This window comes from Epinephelus moara, chromosome 3, assembly GCF_006386435.1.
Source record: "Epinephelus moara isolate mb chromosome 3, YSFRI_EMoa_1.0, whole genome shotgun sequence".
NCBI classification, from domain to species: Eukaryota; Metazoa; Chordata; class Actinopteri; order Perciformes; family Serranidae; genus Epinephelus; species Epinephelus moara.
The window spans coordinates 38,851,608-38,877,869 of record NC_065508.1 but is presented as its reverse complement, the minus strand read 5'-3'; the positions used below and the strand labels follow the sequence as shown (position 1 = coordinate 38,877,869).

General features: G+C 40.4%; 2 protein-coding genes across 2 annotated transcripts in view; both read right to left on the bottom strand.

Annotated features, from left to right (window-relative positions):
- Positions 1 to 8,853, bottom strand: part of slc8a2a (solute carrier family 8 member 2a) — a 60,355-nt gene extending 51,502 nt beyond the window's left edge. Inside the window, exon 1 of the mRNA XM_050041065.1 lies at positions 8,737 to 8,853. The gene's annotated coding sequence lies outside the window, so the exon portion shown is untranslated. The remainder of the gene's footprint in view (positions 1 to 8,736) is intronic.
- Positions 8,854 to 20,818: 11,965 nt separating this feature from the next.
- Positions 20,819 to 25,937, bottom strand: nccrp1 (P1, F-box associated domain containing). Its single transcript, XM_050041063.1, has 6 exons — positions 25,932 to 25,937; positions 24,646 to 24,772; positions 24,443 to 24,539; positions 24,164 to 24,259; positions 21,621 to 21,759; positions 20,819 to 21,536 (listed from the first exon to the last, which is right to left on the bottom strand). The coding sequence occupies exons 1-6, from the start codon at positions 25,935 to 25,937 to the stop codon at positions 21,393 to 21,395; spliced, it is 609 nt and encodes a 202-aa protein (XP_049897020.1). The 3' UTR covers positions 20,819 to 21,392.
- Between the last annotated feature and the right edge of the window lie 325 nt (positions 25,938 to 26,262).

The following is a 26,262-nucleotide window of genomic DNA, read 5'->3' as shown; positions in this document are numbered from 1 at the left end:
CCCATTACGTGCTGCTAATACTAAAACAGTGGCCAGAGAGTTGTTCCTCCTCTTCAGTCGAGTTGGCATCATAAAGGAGGTCCTAACGGACCAGGGAAGCTGCTTCATGTCACGAGTGATGAAAGAGATGTGCAAGTTGTTGAAGGTGGGTCAGTTAAGAATTTCTGTGTACCACCCACAGACAGATGGTCTCGTTGAGCGGTTTAACAAGCCTCTCAAACAAATGCTGAGAAAGGTTATTGATGTTGATGGGAAAAACTGGGACCAACTAATTCCTTTTGTCTTGTTTTCCATATGAGAAGTTCCACAGGCATCTACAGGGTTTTCATCGTTCGAGTTGCTGTATGGACGGAGGCCTGGGGGCCTGCTGGATCTAGCCAAAGAAGCCTGGGAGCAACAGCCATCCCCCCACCACTCCATCATAGAGTATGTTGACCAAATGCAGGACAGGATGGGAAAGATATGGCCCCTCGTTAGGAGCATATGCAGCAAGCACAACAAGCCCAAGCCAGAGTCAACAACAGAAAAGCCCGTGTACGGGAGTTCCGGCCTGGTGAGTTGGTCCTTGTCCTCGTCCCAACTGCAGAATGCAAGTTCCTGGCCAAGTGGGACGGACCCTATGAGGTCGTGGAGAGGGTGAGTTGATTGAACGATTAGGCCCCAGCCGTTTTGTGTCAACTCTTGATCTCACCAAAGGATACTGGCAGGTCCCCCTCACCGAGACAGCCAAGGAAAAGATGGCCTTCTCAACCCCAGATGGCCTGCACCATTCTAAGGTCTTGCCCTTTGGAGTCCATGGCACGCCAGCCACCTTCCAAAGGATGATGGACCAAGTACTCTGGCCGCATCGTGAGTACGCAGCAGCTTATTTGGATGATATAATAATCCACAGCTCGGACTGGGCCTCCCACCTGGGCCACCTGAGAGCAGTCCTGGAAGCCCTTCGGCAAGCTGGCCCGACAGCCAATCCAAAAAAATGTCACCTGGGTCTAGAGGAGGCAGAATACCTTGGATACACCATTGGGAGGGGTAGTGTAAGACCCCAACAAAAGTGGAGGCAATTACCACCTGGCCTCAGCCAAACAACGGGTAAAAACATTGCTGGGACTTGTTGGTTATTATCAGAGTTTTATCCCTCACTTTGCTACCCTTGCAGGCCCTCTGCATGAGATGACAAGGAAAAACCACCCACACCATGTCACCTGGAGTGCCGAAGCGGAAGAAGCGTTTGCCACCCATCGGAAGGCCCTATGCACTGAGCCTGTTCTGAATACACCTAACTTCAAAGAACTGTTCATTATCCAAACAGACACCTCAGGGACAGGGATTGGAGCTGTGCTGTCTCAAGTCAGAGGAGGGGAGGAACATCTGGTGACCTATATAAGCTGTAAGCTGCAAAAACATGAACAAAATTACTCAACTATAGAAAAGGAATGTCTGGCAATTAAATGGGCTTTAACCAAGCTGTGCTATTATCTCCTGGGCAGGAAATTCACCCTGGTAACAGACCATGCCCTACTAAAATGGCTATCAACAGCCAAGGACACTAATGCCCACTAACCCCCCTGGGGTTGCAAACCAGGGGAAACCTCTGAGTCAACCCAGCAAAGGGGGCGGACCCACGGTCTCAAGTTAGGGGAGGTGTTAGAGGGAGTTTTTTATCCAGTGCAGGTGTTGCAGCCACTAGGCACCTGGCACTGGTCACACCTGCAGCCCATCAAGTGATTAGAGAGAGAGATTTACTCGTCCTTCTCCCAAGCACTCAGTTTGGTTGAGGACAAGCAGCAGGCAACATTTCCCTGGTTTCCACATGATTGAGGATCCTCGGCTCACGTGAGTTTACTTTGATGAACCCCACATCACAATGGAGCCATGTGGAAAGTTAAGGAATATTTGTGACTTATCTGGTCTCTCTCTCCCTCTCCACCCAGGGAACTTGGGCCGCTGGGGAAGAGCTGGGTCCCCATATCCACTGTAATTAAATAAGAAAGCCTCCCTCTCTCTCTCTCTCTCTCTCTCTCTCTCTCTCTCTCTCTCTCTCTCTCTCTCTCTCTCTGCCACCTAGGACAGGTGAAGACTGAAGACAAATACCCCGGATGGGAAGAAACCTGAGTTACTGTTTGATCCCCCTCCCCTTTCCCCCCAATTTATTCATTAAAGACTTTGTTTTGCTGATAATCTGTCTCTGAGTCCCTATTTTATGTGAATCCTGCCTCTGGGCCCCTGGGCTGCCACAATACATATATACATATATATTAGGGCTGTCCCAAACTATTATTACCTCCACCAAGGAGGTTATGTTTTTGCCGGCATTTGTCTGTTTGTTTGTCTGCAAAATAACTCAAAAAGTTATGAACGGATTTTGATGAAATTTTCAGGAAAGGTGGATAATGGGACAAGGAACAGATGATAATGGTGATCGGTTGAAGCAAAGTGGATAAAATAATAAATAAAGTCTATGGTCTGACAGCCTTAGCAGCAATTAAGATGGTGAAAATAGCACCATCTGGTGGCCGGAAAGCACGTCTTGTTCTACTTGCTAAATATTGTTGTAATTCTAAAGTTGAAATTAATGTTCTGTGTTGAAAAAAAGAAAGTGAAAAATACAAAAAAACATTATATTCTGTGTTGGTACAAAATAAAAACGAAATAAATACACCACAGTGTCTCCATGGTGAAGGCATATATAACCTAACTAATAATGATAGTGATGCAAATAACTGCAGAGGGGGAGGGAATATCACTTACTTGGCGGAGGTCTGCACTCTCTCTGAGTGCTGTTCTAGTTTTTCTAGCGATTAATCTAGCGATTATTTTTTCGATTAATCAACTAATCTAACGATTCATTTCTCGATTAGTGTAACGATTATTTTTTCGATTATCTATTATTTTTCCATTATTTGATTAATGAGGCAATTTAAACAATATGAATACCAAAACATTTCTTATTAAAATTAACATTTATTGAAACATCAGTGTTTCCCCTACTATTATATTAGGGGGGCGCCCCGCCCCCCCAATGATCACAACAAAAGTCATTTAAGGTTACCTTTCCTATAGAACAGGTCTATACCTTGTCCTTTTATTAAACAAACTAAAAAGCCTTATGTTATTTAACTTATGTCATTTCTGTCTCTACATGGTTGCACGTTTACAATTCTCCTCTCTGTAACGCGCATGGCGGAGTTCAGCCCTGATGCACGCACAAACACGTGCACACACACACACACACACACACACACACAGGTGAGCACACTAGAGTGTGGTTTGGGCTGCATTTTCCTGACCGAAAAACGACCCAAGTGAGACAATTATAACCAAGCCTGGCCCGAACCTGCAGCACAGCACTGTGCACACTGTCAATGGAGCGGAACCTATGTTGCGTTCAGGTGTTGTCACGTAAATAACAAATTCCAACACCTAAATAGGCCATAATACAATAGCACAGCACTGCTGCTGCTGCACGCCGCCATTTTTTTTGTTTGAACCGACGCGTCGATGCAAATAATTTGCGTCGATGTATTTACGTAGTCCATGATGACGATGACGTCACCGCGTGGCCCTAGCCCTAATATATATATATACATATATATATATACGTGTGTGTGTGTATGTGTATGTTTGTGTGTGTGTGTGTGTGTGTGTGTGTGTGTGTATGTATGTGTATATGTATATATATATATATATTTTTTTTTTTTTACATCATTTCTACTGCACCATATATAGCATCTTGCTAGACAAATCAACGTATCCTCATGGAACAGTTTGTATGAGATCCTATGAATTAGCCTAGCGCCCCACAAATGACTTTATGTCCTTAATGTACAGTTACATGATGAACGTAAAGTTAAAGAGGTTAGATTTAGGAAAAGAAACATGGTGAGGACGTACCTTAAAATGACTTAAAGTTCACTATAAGTCACACAGTTCTGAACACACATCTCCAGCGGAAAGTCCTTGTTTGTGTGACCTATCCACCACCCCAACCTGCTTCCTAACAAGACCGCTTAGGACTGCTTCCTTGTTTACTCGTCAGCACATTGATCACATGATCGCAGACTTTCAAAATACATGGGAAATGTACAAATTTGGGTGCATTACATTTTGTAGAAAAACGTACAAACAGTTTCTGAGAACAGCCTGGACAACATTTGTGTTAATTAATTTATAACTGTATAAACAATGTGTAGTAATATTATATCATCTCATGGTATCATATCACCATGTTACCATATCCAGGGGTGATTTCAGGTTGAGTCTGAATTACATCATTTAAGATTTCAGAAGAGGCCCCTTAAGATATCTCGAGTAGTTAGGAAGTTAAACATCTCTCTTCTTCTTCTTCTTCTTCTCTAACCAATGTGACACTGAGGAGAATAATCCTTTTTATATCTCTAAGACATTCTAGGCTCTCTTTTCTCCCCCTCGAGTCAATTTGCCTCTGCTTAAATGGTTACACTTCTTTTTCCAATGATTTTCCACTCAGGCAGGCTTACTGTAAAGGAAGAGGCAGGTGGACAGAGAGAGGCCGCATGGGGCCGGAGGTGAGGTGGACAGAAAGGGTGCGATAGACAAACAACTGACAGCCAGCAGACAGCAGCTCCTGAGGTTTCCATTACCTGAGACAGCCTGCTCAGCCACTGGCAGCCCTGTCACCTTAGAAGGAACAGCTTTCTCAACTTCATTATGAACCCAGACAGGAACACCAGTTATGCAATATTTACGATACTGTCAGAAACATCAATAACCAACAAAATATAGAAAAACACACTGCTAGCTATGAGGACTGGTATGATAATGTGATGGTGTCAATTGTAAAAACACTGCAGCTTGCACTTCAAAGCAACTGCACTATTGCCTATCACTACATGACCCCTATGAGCAATCACTAATCTTCGAAATTGAGTTTGTTTTTAGTGTGATGACTCGCGAAGGAGAAACTCTCTACACATTACCCAGTCTAGCTATTGCTTAGAATATAGTGGGCGACATCACATGGTGAAACAACCTAAAGACTAACAGACAATGATAGGAAAGTCAACAAACCAAAAACCAATATTTCACCATGACTGCTTGAATTCAGGGCAACAGCCTTGTTTAGACCGATAAAATGTTAACAAAATGTGCAGAGGCAGCCTGTAGGCCTGAACACACAATAGACTAGAGTCAATGAAAACAAAACACCCTCCCACAGGCACTAACTCTCCTCTCCCAATCACTCATACACACACATATACACTCACAGACAGGCTGGTAAATACTATCCATTACAGCATGTCCACTACTGTAGCCTCTAACTTTGTGATTGTTAAACAAGGTAATATAACAAAACTGTGACATAACAGTATATTTCTCTGATCCTAATGTATGTGACAAGAGCTTTTGGCCTTCATAAGTCATTTAATAGCATCAATAAGAAAATAGTAATCTGATTCACTCAGGGTAAAAGAGAGCTCTCTGTAGTTCTTGACTTCCCTAAATCAAGTGGATGAAAAGGTTTCAGAAGGAGTCTGATCAACTATACAGTTTTACTGATTGATCGTGGGGGAAATGTGAGAGAAACGTGAGGTGTAGGATAGCCCTTTGTCTTGTGGCACCTGCGATGGCGCGCATATCATTGCCTGTATACAATGCTGCAGCATTGGTTTACTTGAGCCGTCACATACGTGGGGGGGGGTTACATTTCAGGATAAGTGTCAGTGAGTGTTAGTGGTGCACTGCTTGAATTTAGAGTCTAAACCCCAACACACGTTGTCTTCCTTGTGCTTAGATGCCACCAACTACAAGATGGTCCTAAGACAAAAAGGTCATACGGCAAACAGCAACCATTATTTCGATCACTGATTAATCTGCACATTATCTTCTTGATTAATCATTTTGTCCAGATAATGTCGAAAAAATTGCAAAACATTCCCATCACAATTTCAACACAAGCCCAACATGTATACAACAATGTCAGCAGTCTAAAACCCAGATACATTACAATTATTTAAAAAAGATAAAGCAAAGGGGAAAATAAATATACTGATAACAAATGTGTGGCTTTTCTTCTTGAAAAGCAAACAGGCTTCCCACAAATTTCATGGACAAAATTTGAAAACATTTCCATGACTTTTTAGGGAGCCGTAATAAAATTTTCATTTTGGAAAAGCATGCACTTCTTTGTGTCTGCTGCACTTGCCGGCCTGGTTGCAGTACACATTCTGCACACACATACAGGAGTCTCGATTCCCATAACAAACACCTCTACACTACATCACATATACACAAAACATCTAAAAGCAAAAGGCTTGGCTGGAATAAGTCATGGAAAATAAGAACTGTGAACTGTTTTCCATTTGTATCAAGCATCAAATAAGTTGTTTGAGTTCATTTGCCTTACTTGACATTAGGGGTGGGAATCAGCAGAGGATCCATGATACGATATTATCACGACACTGAAGTCACAATACAATATTATTGCAATTCTAAGTATGTTGTGATATGCTGCATATTGTTAAGTCAATGGCTAACTTACAGAAAACAAATTCACTGTTACGTTACATTACGTGAAAGATTACTGTAACAATTAATTCATTACAAACAACTAAATTCCAGAAGTGTTCCAAAGCTATCAAACAAAACTAATTCCAAGACTTTTCCAGGCCTGGAAAATGAGACTGTGAAATTTCCAGGATTTCCATGACTGTAGGAACCCTGAGTGAAAAGTAATCAATTGTCAAGATATTTGCTAAATAACTGTCAACTAATCAATGAATCCACTAATCATTTCAGCTCTATGTGTACATCTATTAACAGCCAACAAGAAAGTATAATAAAGACTCTTTGAATTTGTTGTAATATCCACAGACTATTGATTTTCCATTATGTTTAATAATATCCAATACAGTCTGTTGTAGGGTTCTAACCCAAAGGTCATTGCAATCCATTCTTAAACACCATGTATGAACAAATATAAGTGACATATTCATCAGAATCAAAATTCCTTTTTTATCCCCAGGGGGATATTGTGTCATGTGACAGTTGCTCACATATATAAGCACAAAGAAATTACGAGAAAATAGAAAATATTAAGTATGAGTAAATATTCATAATATATCAAGATAATGCATGCCACAAAGGCATGCATGAGTAAAAAGAATGCAAAAATCACAAGAGTGATCATGGTGCCATTTTGAATGCTGATCTGAATTGATAGCAATATCATGTGCATAATCAAATATAATGGATTGGCACAGGGGGTGTATCTGCAGTCAACGCCTCCTGTCTTACACATCACCAACTCCGTAACATGCCTGTGGGCAACCAGCACTGTCACAGACACAAGAGAGAAGTGAGTGAGGCACTGTATGTGGCCGCCAATCTGCTAAATGAATGATGCTTTATGTCAGATAAATGTCAGCTCTGAAGTTCAGCCCTAATCAGGAAATGTCGGGGAGAAAGCAGGATGATCTTTTAGAATAAAATCAATGGGACCTTCTAAGTGTCCAGCAGGCACACGCAATCATCACTACACACTTAAAAGAGAAGATAAAGTTTCAATTTCTTTCAACCAGGAAGAAGTGTCAGAAAATGCTAGGATAGATAGATGGGCTATAGATGGGCTTTTCCATCATCAACAAAATGTTACATGATAAATAATCAGTACAGCTTCAAGTGGGGATCCACATGAGTAGTTTTCCATTTGTGGATGTACACATGCAAAGGGTTATGGCGTTAGGCTCACAGCCTATAGGAAAAATTTTGGAACCGGATTTGTTTCACCATGTTATATTTCAGCCAGCTGTGCTAGTTAACAGAGCACTTCTACTCAGGGGTGTAGCCCCAAATTCTAGGCCTTGTGTAAAAGCACACTCTCTGTGGGCCCCCAGCCCTTCCTCTCTTTATCTATGTCTCTAACACGCACCTTTTGAATTTCTTTTTCTTTTACGTAGTCAGTTTGCTTTCTTTCTTCCCTCCTTTCTTTCTTTTCTTTTTAGGAACCCAGATTTCCCTTTCTTGAAGAAAGACATTAAAGTGTACGTTGGTGCCCCAGTAACATAAACAGTCACTCATTCGGCTCTAGCTGTGTTTAGCAAGGATGTATGATATCGGATTTTTTGCTGATATCCAACATGCTAATGTATAACAACTCATTTGGCTGATAACCGATACCGATATCAATTAATCCATTTTTCCCCCACCTAATTTTAGTCATCATAAAGTCATCATAAAGTTCCACTGTCGTGGAATTAACATCATATGCATACTCTTATCGTGATGGCCCACCAGCAGATGGAGACTTTTAAATGTATGTAATATTCATTCGTTGTGCAAAATAAGAAAAAGCATGTTGGCCAATTCTCATTTTAAGGCTAATATCAGACGATACTGATGATGTGACAATATTATCGTGCATCCCAAGCGTTTAGAGACTAATCATTGTGCAGGGATGGACTTTCTACTTTCTACGCCTTTAAGGGATGAGAGACGCGTCAGAGAGCTTCCACTATTTTAATTAAAAAAAAAAAAAAGGAAAAACAAAAACTTTAACTAACTCGCGCTCTGAGCAACACCTCAATCGTTTAATTCAGTAGTTTAGTTATAATGATATGAAGGGATGGTGACATTCTCTATACTAGTGTGTTATAAATCAAAATTACAGATGGGTTACGAGGGCGTAGGCTTTTGCAGTCTCCCCAAATGTCTGTTTATCCGCCGCACCTGTTCCTCTTTCCTTCCCTTCCCATCTCTTACCTTCTGTTTTATGACACTGCTCCACTAAAGGCTGTCATTGCTTCGGAAAGTCTGGAAACACACGCCCGGTAAAACTATCCCAGACTCGACTCACAGCTGAACTCACAGAGTGAACTTTCCTGTTCACTCACATTGCCGTTTACTAACGGTGATGATGCTACGAACCCATGCGGAGGATGACATGCTGCGTTCAGGTCTCCTCCGAAGTTCTTGTTTCGGATGTTGTAAAGTGGTAAAAGCGACTTGTTGGCGCTAATTCAAGTGTCTGTGGTCGGAAATACTAACAACATGTTTGTTCGGTAGACATTGAATGTCCTTTGGAAAAAATATCTAGTTTTTTATTCCAGCGGCAAGATGCTGCAGGCTTTAAATGTCTTCTGTTGTATCTAATGTATCAACGTCTTGTCGGAGTTATTTTCGAGAACACTTGAAGGCAGCACACATATGGGAAAGTGCGCAACTGCAAAGCTGTTAGATTTCTGTGGACTGCCTCATTTGGTCCCCGTCAAACCTGCCCTCAGCTACCCTGTCTGTTCCCCCCGAATGTTGCTGATATATCGGTATTTGTAACACGTTACTTGCTTTTTTCGTTCGTATTTCGACTGACGGTACAGTGAGAGCACTGAGATGTCTAGGTGAAATGTGTCTGATTTTTTTCAAGTAGGATAATAGTTTATTTATCCTCTGGAGATTATGTCAGCTTGGTTCAGTGTTAAGTGTAGTTCAGTTCAGACAGATACCGTTTATAAAGGGTAGTAATTCATGGCTTTATTGTAATGGGCCATTTGGGGACTGTCACTTATGAGGTGGTGGGGGGGGTGCAAAAAAGGGGGATACATGCCAAATATCTTTATAAGTATTGGGGAGGGACTTATGGTTTTATGGTTTTTATTTGATTTGATTTTAAAAGAAAATGTGTTTTCTTTAAAAATCACAAAAATTACACCATTTATCACAGCCAGAAATTGTAAAAACAAAAATGGTGTTGGATAATCAAATTTCCAACTGTCCTTGGACACATCATTTGCAATAAACCTGTACCTAGCAGCCCAGTCTGCTCTGATTGGTCAGCTTGCTCAGTCTGTGGTGATTGGTTCAATGCTTAGAAAGTGTGTAAACGTCACGCCCCTTACCTAATCTGACTTCACCTAGGCAGGCTGGCGCAAACAACAGCTGAGGCTAAAGCCTTTCACATTACATGATTTTCACCCTGATTTTGCGTTGCGGAGACTATCGTAATCCTTTGAGTGTTCATACCTGGCGACATGTGTTTCTGTCAGCGGGAGTGTCGCCAACTGCATTGGCTGACGCTGTTTGTCAGTCGTGTCAGCCTTCCCTAGTTTTCTAACATGCCAGATATCCAGTCCCAGTCACAGACGAGGGGGCGACTTGCCAGTAAGCTTGTTCACACATGAGGACTCGTCATGGCAGACTACCTGCCGACTCACCTCCAACCCAAGGTGGTTCTCAAGATCCTCTGCGACATCAAAATCGCGGTGAAAATCTAGGCTTTAGCTAACGATGGCGGCCATCCGCCATTATCAATTTCACTGAAGAAACTAGCCGGTAGACTCTGAAGCACTTTAGCATCAAACTCTGGAGTGGGATGTTTTGCAGTGGTAAGTTTTTATTTTGTAGCTGTCTTATATTTCAGCTGTAACATGATAACTGCAACTTATCTGATGTTATGGGAACATCTGTATGTCTGTCCTCTGACTACATGAAGCTGGAAACGTCTGTTGCAGAGTACAAAAGGTTTCTAACAATATAGTCCGTTACTACATAACGTGGAAACACCAACAGCAGCACTCAGGTGTTATATGACGTGGTGTAAAGCATAATTCCTTATTTTATCTAAGCAGGCTTATCTATGATCAGACTAATGTAGCTTGTATTGGGTAACAATACCAAAGTTATTCTGCTACTAACAAATTTAACGTTAAAACCACAAAAGTTTGCGGCTTAGTGGTGCCGGTGCCCCATGTATAGAGGTGAGGCTGCAGTGGTCGCAAGTTTGACTCCGGCTTGCAACCCTTTGCTGCATGTCGTCCCCCCACTCTCTCTCTCTCTCTCTCTCTCTCTCTCTCTCTCTCTCTCTCTCTCTCTCTCGCCCCACTTCACACTGTTCACTCTGTTCTGTCCATTAAAGGCGAAAAAGCCCCCCAAAAAATCTTTAAAAAAAAACACAAAAGTTTTAACGTGTGAATTCATCAATTTTACCACAGCAGATTGAGATGAAATATTTCTGTATTATACAAAAACAAATGAATGGAAATAACTGGTACATTCAGATGTCTTAGCTGTCATGTTTACTGAGACCATTCTACTAAAATTTAGCTGCATTTTATAATCATTTTCACCCTATGTTTATGATCTACAATATGTATGATGTACCAATATATCACAGCTTCTTCATATCATTTATATGAAATCAAAGTTTCATAGTAAAACACATTTTGCTCCCTGGATCAGTATTTGTTCTATGCAGTGATGTTGTCTCCTGAGTCTTTATTTGCTTGACTGACTGTTTGAATCCGTACACCCCACAGAACACCCTCAACATTTACAGGTACAAGTATGGACCCCATTCAGGCCAGGGCCGTAGCCGGGGCCCTGCTGCAGAAAATGTTCACATTATATGCATTTTAACATCAGTTTGGACCACTCTAGCTTAGGGATGTAACGATTACCAATATTACCGATTATCAGGATATGTAATAACAGCCTCATTCAAGTCTCGCGATGCAGGCGCTGCATGAATGCGTAGCATGTGTAAACACAAAGAATGAAAACATGGCGGAAGCGGCACTCAGAACATTTTGCCCCCAACTAAACGCACAAAGTCTGAGGTCTAGGCGTACTTTGGGTTTCTGAAGAATGCCGAGCGACAGCTGGTGGAGGACAACTATCCTGTGTGCAGAACATGCAGAAAGAAAGTGCAAGGGTAGCAACACTACAAATCTGCTGCTCATCTCCGTGACCGCCATCCACAGCTTTACAGCCAATGCAAGTTATGCTATGCAAATGTCAATTATTGTGTGAGGGACTTCGGTTTTACTCAGATTGTCATAATGTGTAACTCTCGACGTATGCGAGACATTTGAGCCGTATCAGTCTGTAAAATATTGAATTTAAATATTGATTTCCTTGTGTTTTGAAATTAAGTGCTTCCCTGAATCCACCTTTCTTGTATTTCAAGATTTGCCACAACTATTTCATATTTTTTATCAATCAATCAATCAATTTTATTCATAAAGCCCAATATCACAAATAACAATTTGTCTCAGACACTCATGGCTTTACAGCATACGACATCCCTCTGTCCTTTGGACCCTCACAGTGGCATACGACATCCCTCTGTCCTTTGGACCCTCACAGTGGATAAGGAAAAACTCCCCAAAAAAAACCTTTAATGGGGAAAAAAAAAAATGGTAGAAACCTCAGGAAGAGCAACTGAGGAGGGATCCCTCTTCCAGGACGGACAGACGTGCAATAGATGTCGTACAGAACAGATCAGCATAATAAATTAACAGTAATCCGTATGACACAATGAGACAGAAAAAGAGAGAGAGACAGAGACAGAGAGAGAGAGAAATGCAGGACAGACAGTAATGACAGTAGCTTACAACAACATTAATGAAAGTAATAATATTATAGTTATAGTTCTGGCTACTGTGGTACAATATGTTGAAAGTATATATTAATATCTGACAGTATACATATGTATATATGTATGTATATTTATCTGATGTTATTACCAGAGTTGGGTATAACGCATTACAAAGTAACACGTTAGAGTACTTTGATCACTTTTTGCAGTAACGAGTAACCTAACGTGTTAGTTTGCTGTTTGAGTAATCAAATACTTGAGTACATTTTCAAACAAGACATCAGTTACTTCCGTTACTTTTAGAACGCTGGTCCTTCGACTGTCTTTTGGTTCTAATAACGGAGATAACCTTAAACCTCAGTCCGAAAGAAGTCATGAAGCTTGTGGCTCGCTACGTGGAAGAAGAAATGCTGCCGTTGTCTACGGTGGACGCTAAAACATTCCGCAGGATTGTCAGTAAAATCCCCACGACTCAAAAGGTGGAGAAGGACTCGCTGACAGACAGGTCAGACTCAGGACTTGCATTATGCCTGGTACACACTACACGATTTTTCTGCCCATTCTGAGAGTCACTATGTCACATTACACGATTGTGGAGTCATAAAATCGTGTCATGACTTGGCTGACAGACATGACGCACTACACGATGGTACTCACCAATTATCCCCGGTCGTCCTATTTTTATTACTTTTACCATCATCTGAGTCACTGTGTGTGTTCATGTGCCAGCCGAAATGTTGTTGTAGTCACCTATAAAGCGCTGGCAGGTGGCAGGAGCTACATTTGAAGCACTGTACGTAAACATTCAAGCAACTATGTATATACTCCACAACCAAGTTCCTATAAATGTTTCACAATAAAAGCCTATTTAGAAAATGGAGGGATTCTCTCAGCTGAGGATATAAAGGGCTTTTAATTGGAAACAAACTCAGGAAGTGTTGAGTTGATGGCACGATACATTAACTTTATAAAGACAACGGAGCGGATAAAAAGTAAAAATATAAAAACACAGAGGGATTAATAACGGATCATCTATAATGCAGTTTGTTTCAAATGAAGCTGGTAGCCTCTGCAGTTGTGGTGAGTAAAAGCCCCGCCACTGTTTTTTTAATGTTATTACTTTATGCAGGACGTAACACTGTTTGCTAGCTTGATGCTAATGACAGTAACTCACCGGGTTGATAGCCTCTGCTGTTTCACACCATCATTTCCCCCTTTTACTCTGTGTGGTAACATCCCTAGAGGAAATATTAAAAACGCTGTGGTGGTGTTGTTGTCATACAGTTGTCTACGGCAGCAGATCGTTCTGTGTTTCTACTGGTCAAAGTGACGGCTGTGATGGGAGAATTGGATCTCAGTGAAGGGCAAGTGGTCCATAACTTTAATTTTGGATACAAAAAAATGTAGGCTTAGCGCCATGTGGTCCATTGCCCAATAGGAAATGTATAATACTCAAAGGTATTTTAAAAGTACTTGAGTTACTTTTCTCAGGGAGTAATGTTGTAAGTACTTTTAAAGTAATTGAGTTACTTTACTCAGGGAGTAACGCAGTAAAGTAATTTGATTACTTTAAAAGTAACCCTTACCCAACTCTGGTTATTATGTTGGTAATAAAAATAAAATTATTTCTCAATTACTGCATATAGGGTCTGTTCTTACAGTCTTTGCTGAGGGTAAAAATAAACTAAAAGAAAACATTTTTGCTCAGATTCCTCTGTAATAACAGAGTCACCAGGGTTACGTGTTGAACTGTCTACTAGATCTGTTTAAGTTTCTCCCTCTTTCTCCTCAAACTCAACAAGAGGTCTCGTACTTAGTTTGAAACCTATGGCCTTCATAGGTGTTGATGACAGCCGAAAGTCCAAATAAAAGAAAATATGTGTATGTATGTCTGTCTATACATATATATATATACATATATACATATATATATATATATATACAGTCAGGTCCATAAATATTNTATATATATATATATATATATATATATATACACATACACATATATATATGATATTTTATGATTTTTTTTTCCTGCTCTAACATCATAACAAAGTCAAAGGCATGTGATAATGTGATGCAGAAATATATATTCTCAAGCTTTTGGTACACATCATTTTAGTACTGTAAAAAATTTCCAGGTACTGTATGTCAGACACAAAAACATACAATACAACATTTAATTTCTGTGTTACATACGTTTGCTTCTCGGGCTGCTCCCTCAGAGTAGCCCTGTACAGCAGTAGCCTGGGTTCGACTCCAGCCTGTGGCCCTTTGCTGCATGTCACTCCCTCTCTCTCTCCCCCCTTTACGCTTGTCTGTCCTATACATTAGGCTAAAAAGCCCCAAAAAATATCTTTAAAAAAAAAAAGAGTAGCCCTGTACAGGTGTGTGCTGATCACTACCATCTTCTGAGATGCCACAGACTGTGTGCCCACTGAGACGGTTTGTGGAGGGTCCGTTTGGCATCCTACATCCTGGAATCTGGCTGTAGTGGAGAGGTGTTGGGCACCAGGGCCCTGCTGTGATGTACTCTAAAAGAAAAAGGAAAATTAAATATCTAAAACTGATATTGCACTAAATGAAAACAGTAAACATTAGGTATGGGTACGTTAAGATTTTATCAATACTACTACTTTTATCGATACTCCTTATCGATTTGGTACTTTATCAGTACTCTTATTGGTTCTTTTTCATTTCAAAATAATTGCTTTTTTGAAAATATATTTATTTAAAAAGAGCATACTGAATATCGCTGTCTACATGTTTACATGTTCATGTTTGATGAACACATGTATTGGCTTCTTACACACTAAGGTTTAATTGCACTTACAGTAATGAGTGTGGCTGCCATCAACTCGAGTCATTTTTGAGTTACCTTCACTTTCCACAGCAGGTGCTCAGCTGTTCACAGATTATCGTGTCGTGTAGGCGTGTGGGTGGATGTGTGTGTATGTGGAGGAGTTCAGCCACAGCACAGAGCGCAGATGAGAGGCTGCAGGATGATAATGAATTAAACCAAAATGTGTAAAAGTATCAATAAAAGAACCGATGGCATCAGAGCTTATCAATACAGTCTTTCATTATTTAACCAGAATTCAGAATTTAGTACCAGATTTCCATACCCATCCATAGTCAACATCTAAAACGCTAAACGGTGTAGTCCCCTCCCTGTAAAATCAGCAGACCAAACATTCAAACACATGTAGAGACAGACACATACACAACGTCCTTTCATTACATTAATACCTCCTCAGCTGTATAACTCAGACTAACAACAATGTTTAGTGATGATATTGTGAACGGCCTCCATGTAAACAAACACGTTGTACATTTTCGATAAAATGTATGATACATGCTGATTCACAATCAAACTCTGAGTACAGCCACACATTTTGACAAATAAATGCTGATTGCTGCCTGTCGCTCGAGGTACTGGCAGTTAGCTGCTCAGATCGGGCATCACAGATAGACATGTTGAAACTTTTGTCAACATGGACATGCTGCACATTGTTAGCTCAGTTAGAATCTCCACAATTTAGTCATTAAATTCATCTTACTGACACCACCCATCTAGCAGTTTAACTTACTGTATGCCGAGTAGCAAAAGCATTTTAAAAAATATTGCTTGGATTAGACAGTTAGCCGAGGCCTACAGTTGCTCTTAGCAACTGCCGGCCCATTTCCAAGTTGCCCTTTGTATCTAAGATTTTAGAAAAAGCAGCTGCAAACCAGTTAGTGACAGCGTTGAACAGTTACAATATCTTCAATAAATTTCAGTCCGGTTATCGTCAGTTACATTCTACAGAAACTGCTCTTCTCAGGGTCTCCAATGACATCATGATGGCCTCCGATGCCGGTAAATCCACTATCCTGGTTCTGCTTGATCTCAGTGCAGCCTTTGACACTGTTGATCACCACATCCTTTTAGACAGGCTGGGGGACAGGGTAGGCATCTCAGGGACTGCCCTTCTTTGTTTTAAATTCTATCTGTCTGATAGATCCTTTTCTGTGGCTGTTGGCCCTCTTAAATCAATCAGAGTTTGCCCACCTTTCTTGCGGGGTGCCCCAAGGTTCAGTGCTTGGGCCTATCCTCTTTACGCTATATATGCTTTCTCTCAGAGATGTCATCAGCAATTTTGAAGGTATCTCATACCATATGTATGCGGATGACCTCCAGTTATATTTTTCTTTTAACCCTGATAGGACCGATGGAATTGAGTCACTGCACGATTGTAAGAATGTAATTAAGGACTGGATGGCTACTAACTCCCTTCAGTTGAATGCAGCCAAAACAGATTTTAATTATTGCACCTGACGCCTCAGCATCTAAAGTGGCTAGCTGCTTAGGGTCCCTTAGTGCAAATGCGCGCCCCAAGTTGAGAAACCTTGGGGTCACATTTGATCAGACCATGCTTTTCGATGACCACATCAAAACTGTCACTCGCTCCTGCTTTTTCCACCTCAAAAACATTTCCAAACTCAGATCCATGTTAACTTATTCCAAGCTAGAAATGATCATCCATGCTTTTGCTTGACCAAAGGTGATAGAACCTAAATGGTGGAATGCACTACCTCATGAGCTGAGAGCGGCCTTTTCCGTGGACATTTTTAAAAGGCAGTTAAAAACACATCTGTTTAGGCATGCGTTCCAGTAATAGCCCATTGTATCATCTCTGTATTTCGCTGCACTTTAATTTTTATTGTTTTTGTGTTTTTGCATTGTTTCTGTTGTTGTATTTTGTGTATTTTAACTTGTGAAGCACTTTGTGAGTCCTCTCTATAAATTTACTTTCTTACTTACTACTTACAGCTAAGCACTGGGTGTAACGTTACAGCCTAACGTTAGCTCCTACAGCCATCTACTCCACACTTCAACACTCGGTAGCAGCTTCCTAGTTTGTTTTTACACAACAAATTCACAACTCATAAAGCAGACTTACAGGTTGTGATCCTGAATCTCCAGATTTCTCCAACAAAGGAAACTGGCTCGTCTTTCAGCAGTAACCGCTGTGAAAATCCAGCAGTGTAACTGTTGCCCTTTTGTGAAGCAGTCCTCAGGAAAATGGTGGGAACACAATAAAATGTCCGGGTTGTATTGTGGAGGAATTATATCAAAAATAAATTCCAACCACTTCTTCTTTGTTCCTTTGTCCTTTGGCAGTCCAAACAAGGGCAATTTTTGGTCACATTGAAGAAAGCAGTGTCTCCTAGACATGGTGTCTCATTTATCGCTCCTCAACAGTTCAAACTCTGCAGCCTCTCTCCTCCGGCTCTGCTGTGTGGCATGCTAATTGCACATTGTTATGAAATAACTTTGCGGAACTAAAGGTGGGAAATTCAAACAATCTGTTTCAGGCAGGTCAGGAACTGTGTCTCTGTGGGGAGACAGAACTCCCTTTAGCCTGGACCTTTTTTTTTTCACTTAGCAGACCTTATAGAGGCAGAAAAATATAACACACTAAAGAAGAGGGAAAAAGCATAATAGGTCTCGTTTAAAACAGTGATATTTTATCAAAATCACTTTATTCTATGTCTCGTTTAAATTTTGCCAAGAAATAAACAGTTTGCATGAAGCAACCAGCATGCACGATGTGAATGAAAAACTGAGGTTTTTTTTTTTCATCTCCAGGATTTCATCTTCAACTTTTGACCTTCAAACATCAAAGGGTAGTCTTTATAAATCTAAGGAAAGGCTCAAAGAAAAATATTTGTAGTTTCAGGGAGGGTTTAAAAAAATGAAAAAGGACGGAGTCACACCCCAGCCACCCACCTCCCTGATAAGTTAGGAACAGTCCCTTGACAATTCCTTGCGTGGAGTATTTTAGCTATTAGTAAGAACAAATTTGGGGGTGTCCAAGTTATGAATATTCATCAAAATCATCTGCACCCTTTTGTAGAAATAAGTGGCCAAATGTTCCAACCAGTCAAAGGGAGTTTTCACAACCCGGAAACCCAAAAGTTGTTCTATCAATAGCTTATGAGTGATATATAACATTTGAGTAAATTATTTATTAAGCATAAATCAAAACATTAGTCACAACTTTCGGTTCCTTATAAAGGCTGCCTCACGTTACTGTAATGTCAAAATATTTCTGAAATTTTTAATGAGAAATATATGAATAGGCTACATGGAACAACCTGCCATAGACTACACAATTTTAACCCTGTTTTGTGGTCAAATATGATTAATTTTTAGAGACACATTTCACTAAAACACAATTCCCTGTTTTAATATTTTACTAAATAAGTAGTCATATTCCTTACAAAGGGAAGTCCTGATTTCTTTCATTTTTCATTGGTGTAACAACATGACAAAAATAGAGTGACAAACAGTATATAGACCCACACAGAAGATGAATAACATAACAGAAAATAACATAAAGCAGTATGATGACAGCACATGTGTGATGATATGATAAGAGTCCAGGAGTAGAGATTAGATAAAAATTAGTATGTGTCAGTAATGTGTGTGCATGCCTGGATGTTTGTGTAGAGGTAGTGATGTGTATCATTGTGGGATTTGTGGCAGAGAGAATGAAAAAGACATTGTGTAAATGTTATAGTGATAATCAATATATGATGACAAAGCAATAATATAATAATATCATAAAAAGGTAATGTAATAAAATAATATTGTAGTATCATCATTATCTTTATTATATATGATTATAATAATAATAATAATAATAATACATTTTATTTATAGAGCGCTTTTCAAAAACTCAAAGACACTTTACAGGCAGACAAAAAAAAGTGCAGGAAATACAATCAAAAGTGCAAAACAGCAGACAAAAGAGGAAAAAATTACAGACAGGAGTGCATTAGTTATAGACAAATAAGAGTGCTGACATTACGAAGTTAGGCAAAGAGCAAGAAAAAAAGTAGGATGGATCAAATTTGCAAGTTAAATGCAGAACGGTATGTTTTGAGTTGAGTTTTGAAGGAGGTGAGGTCTGTGCAGCCGCAGATGTGTTGTGGGAGGGAGTTCCAGAGGGTGGGGGCAGCAACAGAGAAAGCTCTGTCCCCCCAGGTGCGGTGATTATATTGCAATAAAATATAATAATAAGCATTATATTAATTAACATCACATGTCTACAGCAGTGAGAAGTGAGGCCAGTTCAAGATTTACATTTTAGGGATATATTTCTTTGAGGTGTACCAATGCCCAGAGGAAGGTGCTCTGTTGGACCACTCCCAGACTGCTGTGGAAGGAGTCTATCCACTGAGGAATAACATTATTTGTTTTCTTTGATTGGTTATTATGGTTCAAGCCCTGAATGGACAGTCATGTGATACAGCCCATGGTGCAACCTGGATACGTCGTCAGTAATGAACCCAGGGTCATCAGGTGTTTTGGGTCTTAACATCAGACACCCTCACCCGGGCGACCCCGCCAGGGATGATCAGGCCCCAACTTGTGTCCAGGTAGCTCACATCGCCACTCATCACCCATCTTAATCCAGAGCCAACTGGAAGCCTTTTCAGCGGCCGATGGCTCTTTTTCACTGCTGGGTGCAGATCCCAGGACCTGGTGTAGAGATCATCCCGCGAAGCCTCTGCAGCCCACTTAAACAGGCTTGCAGCGGGCCTTCCACCCCGCCTTTGACACTACACCACCAGCAATGCATACTTGACTCTCTTTCTCTCATGAGCCCGTTCCATGTCCAATGTCCCCCTCTTCTGGCAGAGTTGGCAAGCAGGTGAGTCCACCAGGCTCCAGGTGAACAGGTTGGAAGGACTCAGGAGAACATCTATACTGATTGGACCAGGAACTTGAATCGGTGTGGCTCAGTTTTCCACAATTCCGTCCAGGTGATTTTTCAGCCAGCAGTATGCTCCCACTTGGTCCAGGCCCCCTGGTTGCCAATGCCCACCATCCTGCTGAAGCAAACGTATTCCACTTCTGCACGGACCTCCTCCTGGATTAGCTTTCGCCTCTCCTTTCCCCAGGCTTTACTGTAACAGTGTGTTTGGATGCTCCCAAGCCCGGCCCGCCCGTCGTCACCACACCCAACAGGAAGTTGGGTGACTGGCTTCTCAGTCACAGATGGAATTTTGGTGTGTCCCAGAAAGAACAGAGCTGGTCTGTAACCTTGCCCTTTCTGAGGACTGGAGACCTGGATTTTTAAGATTTAAAGCTCATTCCTGCCCACATCATGAGTCTTTCAAGACCTTGAAGCGATCCACCTACACCCAGGCACTAATGTTGTGGTAACCGTCAGGTCATCCATATAAGCTCTGATCGGGGGTTGTCGGATGCCAGATTTGTTTTCACATGCATTTTCTTGAAAATGCAAATATTCCAGTTATTATTCATTGTTTTCCACTACAGCTCAAATTGCTGTGAGCTGGATTAAGATGGAAACCTGAAACTTGGCCCAATAACTGGACATGATGTGCAAATCTTTCCCAAGAAATATGACCCCTGAGAGGGAAATTCTCCTCTCTGAAGAAGTGACGGACTCTGTGTGAGGAATCAAGTCTCTTTAATACATGCAGCATGGAGAAAAGACCCAGGTGTTCTCTGACAACCTTCAGAATGTACAGACCTTTACACCAAATCAAAGCTCTGACCCCAGGTTGCACCCACCAGCTGCACTCTTAAAGGAGAGTGCTCCCCCTAATAAAAGGTTTAGCAAACAGACCCATAGACCCAGCCAACTCTGTCCCCCACCCAGCCCTCTGGCGGCGTAGGGGCAGCTCTGGTGGGGCAGGCAGTCCTGATTTCTCGAGATTCATGGAGACCCTGTCATTCATGCACAAACCTATGTATAGTTCCTTAAAGAACAACAATTAAATTCCCTTTCCCCCTTTATTTAAAAAATATCTTAACAGCAAATGCAAAACTGAAACAATATGAAATCTGCTCCAAAAATCAGCATAAAAGAAAAATAATTAAAGAATCCACCCGTTGTATTATTCCTAAGTGCATTAAAAACCAAACTAAATATTTTATCAAGAAATTTGTGTTGATCTGGCTGATTACATTGATTGTGTTAGCAACTTCAATATCTCTGCATTGCAGTTTTCAGCAGGATTCATCCTAGGTGCTTTTGGTTGGTCTGACCATCACTGAGCTGCCGGTGAACAGTGTGGGGTAGAACTCCATCATGAACTTGTTCTTCAGTCTGTGCTGGAAATGGATGAATCTTACCCCAGGCCCATAGCCAGAGAACACATGTGACACCTGCAGGCCAACAGAGAGACATGCAATGAAAAACTTAAATCTTGGCCCTTTAGTAACTACCTGTCAGGGAACTCAGGAACTCACCTCCTTCCAGGTGTGTGAGTAAGTGCTGAGATCCTCGGTGGGGTTGACAGTGTGCTCTGAGATCATCGTGCTTTTGTCTGCACCCAGTAATTTGACATGCAGTTGGTAGATGGACTCATGCAGCTGACTCTCCTCATACCTGACACAATGACAGATGATTAAAAACGTATGGTGTTCCAAGTGCTCATATTACAATGTAGTTTTTTTATGAAAGGATGGTCAACACACTGAATGTCACCGAAGCTGGAATAAAAGGCGAACTATTGAAGAAGTAGGTGACAACTTATTTTACAGGTCTGCAACTTCAGATGTATTCCCTACAAACTGCCAAGATGCTTCGGGGAAAGAGCTATATAATTTGGTATTAATTTTACGGAAAACAGAGACTGTGTTCAATAAGTTCAAATGGATTTTTTCCAGTAAATTATTGGTGTAGCCTGGGGATTCCTTTGGTAACAGTATAACACGTCAGCTGAACATGCAGAATTGTACAATTTTGTGTACAACCACACACACTTTTCAATTCAATAAATATGAGTAATTAAGTTTCCTATGATAAGTTAATGACAAATGATTATATAAGTATATATTAATTTATTATTAACTGATCTTGATTGGGTTTAATTGAATTGTCGTAAAGAAATTCAATTGACTTATAGGAAATTCCTGTCCAAATCTCTAATGGGCCACACTCTTCTTTGGGCAGAGTCAGTACGTTCACATGCACAGTTAAGTTGAGCTACGGTTATAGCTCTACTAGGCCATTTAATTGTCCTTGTCCCAGTGCACAAGCACGGGAGGGGAATTGATTTATTGAACAAAGTATGTCTGACTCCGCTACAATAGGTAGCGATATACCCCCCTGCGAGTAAGTATTGGACCTTTTTCTGGTTGACCTATTATGTCACAGACCAAACAATTGCCATTCCATGTTTTCCTCCCACCCATGTATTTTAAGATATTTATCTCTTTCAGCTGACACAGCTTGAACTGTGTCTCCTCATCCGTCCATAAATGCACAGCTCTGGATGTAGATTTCACAATGTTGTTATCAGCTTCTTCTTCTGTTACGAATTTAATGCTATTCAACTTCCAGGTCAAAGCCCAGGGTGGAAACTGGAGCATGCACAGAGCACCTCGGCCAGTTTGGGTCGGATTGACTGTATACATGCAGGAGTAATTCAACTTCCAATTGCATTATCTGGGTGTGTTGATCAGACTTTGAGAAATTCGATTTAGCATGATTTCAGTCAGACTAACATGTTAACATGTATTTTAAAAGTCTGGTTTTAGTCAGACAAACACAAAAAAATAAGTTTCTCTGTCATGTAAATGTTCTGACTGTTGCTTCCTATTGGTCAATTACAAAAGCATTTTGAGGACATGCTTCGATGGCTTAGTTAAAAAAAAGTCCAGTAAGTTTGGTGATGTTTGAACAAACTGTAATTGATTTATGGGCAAATTTTGCAAAATGCCAGTGCAGTCATTTGGAACTGTAGGCGCTGTCTACTGACTGATTTCAAAATACTTTTACACACGTGGTCCAACATTATTACTTAACATATCCTGCAAATTTTGTAATGATTGGGAAATAACTTCTGGGGCCATATTCACAAAGAGTTGCTCCTAGTGATGAAATTCTAAAAAAAAAAATCTTAGAATTGTCACGTTTTCTTAGAATTTTCCCTTTAAAGTTAAGACTAGGTCCCTGTAAAGATAAAAGAGAGTCATGGGGCGTTTTAGCCCTTAAAATAGCTCTTGAGGCAAGAAAGTTTTTCGACTAAGTTGGGAGCTCTCTAAGACTATTCTCAGAATGTCTGAGAATATGGCCTCAAATTTATAGTCTAATTTGTGTTGTGCCATGTCCATTTTTTGCAACTGTGGGGCTCCCTATTGGTCGATTTAAATGAAACTTTCAGGGTATGTTGCTGGTACCTCTTTAGACATTTCCCGCAAGTTTTGTGATGTTGGCTCCAGGTTTTAGAGCTGATGTCAAAAATGTGTTTTTCAAAAAATTCAAAATGGTGGAAAATCTAGTCAAGTGGACCTTCATGGTTCTTGAGGCTTTTATGTAGAGCACACTGAGCTGGACTGTACATTCAATATTTCTCTTGGTTATTACCGCAGAGGAAAGATACAGTACATTGTAACAGTCCCTTTGATTGTATACCTTAATGCTTAACTGATTATGAACATTTGATTAATTATCTTAATTGTACTGTCAAACTGTATTTGCACTTTGATGCTAAGCTTAACTAGATTAACCAATCAAAGGCAAGACATTTTTCACAAGCAATTCCAAATCATATCACTATTTTCTGCATAGCACCTACACAAACACATAGGCAAAAAGGCAGACACCTGTCTATGTCCAAGCTACTCATACATTTTATGAGTCAAACTTAAACAGCACATGCCCAGACTGTAAAACATGAACTGTACACAGTGTCACCTGTGTGTGTACCAACCAAGCTGATAAAACCACAGTGATAAGGAATCACACATGGGTGGGTGAAGTGGAGCAGTGGTGCTCATTAACCCACCAGTCTTGGATGACTATTTCAGGCTGAAAATCATCTAGCAGCTCTTCCCACAGTCCCTCTGCCTTCAGGTCCACCACCTGCTCCATAGAGAACCAGCTGAGAACAACAGAGCAGACAGAGCAGCAGCAGAGAGTCTTATTTACCACATGCTTGTTATTTGGGATAAACATTATTTTAAGTTGTATCCTGGCCTTCTATGTGCCAGTTTTTTTTATTGTAGGTGGAAGTACATGCCCACTGGCAATCCCTGTTATAACCTATTATATGGTAAACACCCACCTGTATTGAGGCAGTCCACAGACCACAGCACCTGCTGGGATGCCACTGGTATCGTAGGGGAGGACTTCTGTGCTCGTGGTCCAGCTGCTGAAATCGCCTATGAATTACAAGAAACATTTGCCTGATCCAAGACTTTAAGAAACTCCACTTATTTTCTTTGTTTTCATTAGCAGCTTAACATGTTGATCACTCCTGTCTCTCACCATCAGGTTGAAAACGGGGAGGTCCACCTGTTGGCACTTCAGGCAGGTCAGGTTCAGGTGGAGGGATGTCCTTACTTAAACCTGTGTGGAAAATAAGACAAAGGATCAACTGTAAATGGTACCACACCTACCTAAGCCACTGTGATCTCACTGTAAATATCTTAAAGCCAAAGAATATATCTTTCTGACCAGGTCTCAGGGTGTGCCTCTGTGTGAAAAAACCCCCCAAAACACACACACTTTAAATATTAGTCAGCGGCTTATAAAGCTCGCATGTCTGCATTTTGGGTCACATAAACTTTCTATGCAGTTGTGTTTGATGGCAGCGAAGAATCCAACTTTTCAAATTACATTCTTTTTTTTATCCAAGCAAACACAGTTGTCACTTGACTTTATAAAAATGACAATGTGCAATCCAATTATCGAGATCCACTTATTCCTTTATATTAATCTTTGCTTTAATATTATGTAAAGACTGAGAGAAGGTAGGTGTGAGGTAGGCAAGCAAACCTCTATTCTCATAACCCTTCTTTTTCTTAATATAATTTTGGACCAATGTCTACAACAACAGTAAATACATCTATAGATTATAGGCTTAGTAAGAGATTTCACAAAAGCTTAAAAAAATCACTTGAGGTTCTTATAATTGAACACATCTCTTAAAGCCTTATGCCATCACAGTCTGCACTCTAAAAATGATTCATGGGGTTAGTTGATAACGCTTTAAAATTATTATTTTTTTAAATTCCGGAAAAAATAAAAACACTGTTTTTTTCATTTACATGATTTAGTCAGTTGAAAACATATTTTAAGAAGTTGATCAAAATCAAAGCCTTTTTAAAAAATATCATATATCATAAATAAAATTGGACCACTAAATATCATTATGTTGGTTCAACTTAATAAAGCTTTTCAGGAATAAGCTTATCATGTTGGTTGCACTAACATAATCGGGATTGTCAGATTATAAAATACTCATAGGATTTACTCAATAGGGCCAGAGTTGGAGCTACTTAAAAAGATGCATGCACATTGTTACTTTTTTTTTGTAGCACCTGTGGATTCTTTTTTCAGAGTGTGGGTTACTTTCTTCCCTTCTACTTCTCAGGTAGACATTTTGATGTCTTTGAAACAGTTTCCACTGAGCTTAAAAAACACTGCTGTTGAGCATTCCAGATGCAATTCAAGATTCTTTTGACATCACAAACATAATTCCATTTGCCTCAGTTGTTTTACGTTTTCTGCAGAGGTCACATCTAAAATCTCGGAAAGAAAACTAAAATTACCTGCATGGCTCCATGCAACAAGGGGCTAGAAGAAAACCTGTGTCTTGTAATTTGGATGTACTGACCCTTTAAACTCAATTAACTCACCTTTGAAATTGAGGACCTGAGATAACCAAACTTGATTACAAGCAATGCAAATTCATTGTTTAAATAAGAGTTAATATGTGCCTTTTTTGTACCTCTATGACACTATTTGTTTTTTACAGTTGCCACATTGCCAATCCCTGTGATAATGAGATATGAATTTACAGTAAAATGATATTATCACAGACAAACAGTTGGCTGATGGGTAATTCAGATCCATGGTTTATTTAAGTAGATAAGACCGCAT

Excerpts from the sequence above, each read along its gene's own strand:
- nccrp1 (XM_050041063.1), bottom strand. Across the intron at positions 24,540-24,645 it reads TCCCCGTTTTCAACCTGATG|GCGATTTCAGCAGCTGGACC; the intron begins GTGAGAGACAGG and ends TGTAATTCATAG. Across the intron at positions 21,537-21,620 it reads ACTCACACACCTGGAAGGAG|GTGTCACATGTGTTCTCTGG; the intron begins GTGAGTTCCTGA and ends GTTGGCCTGCAG.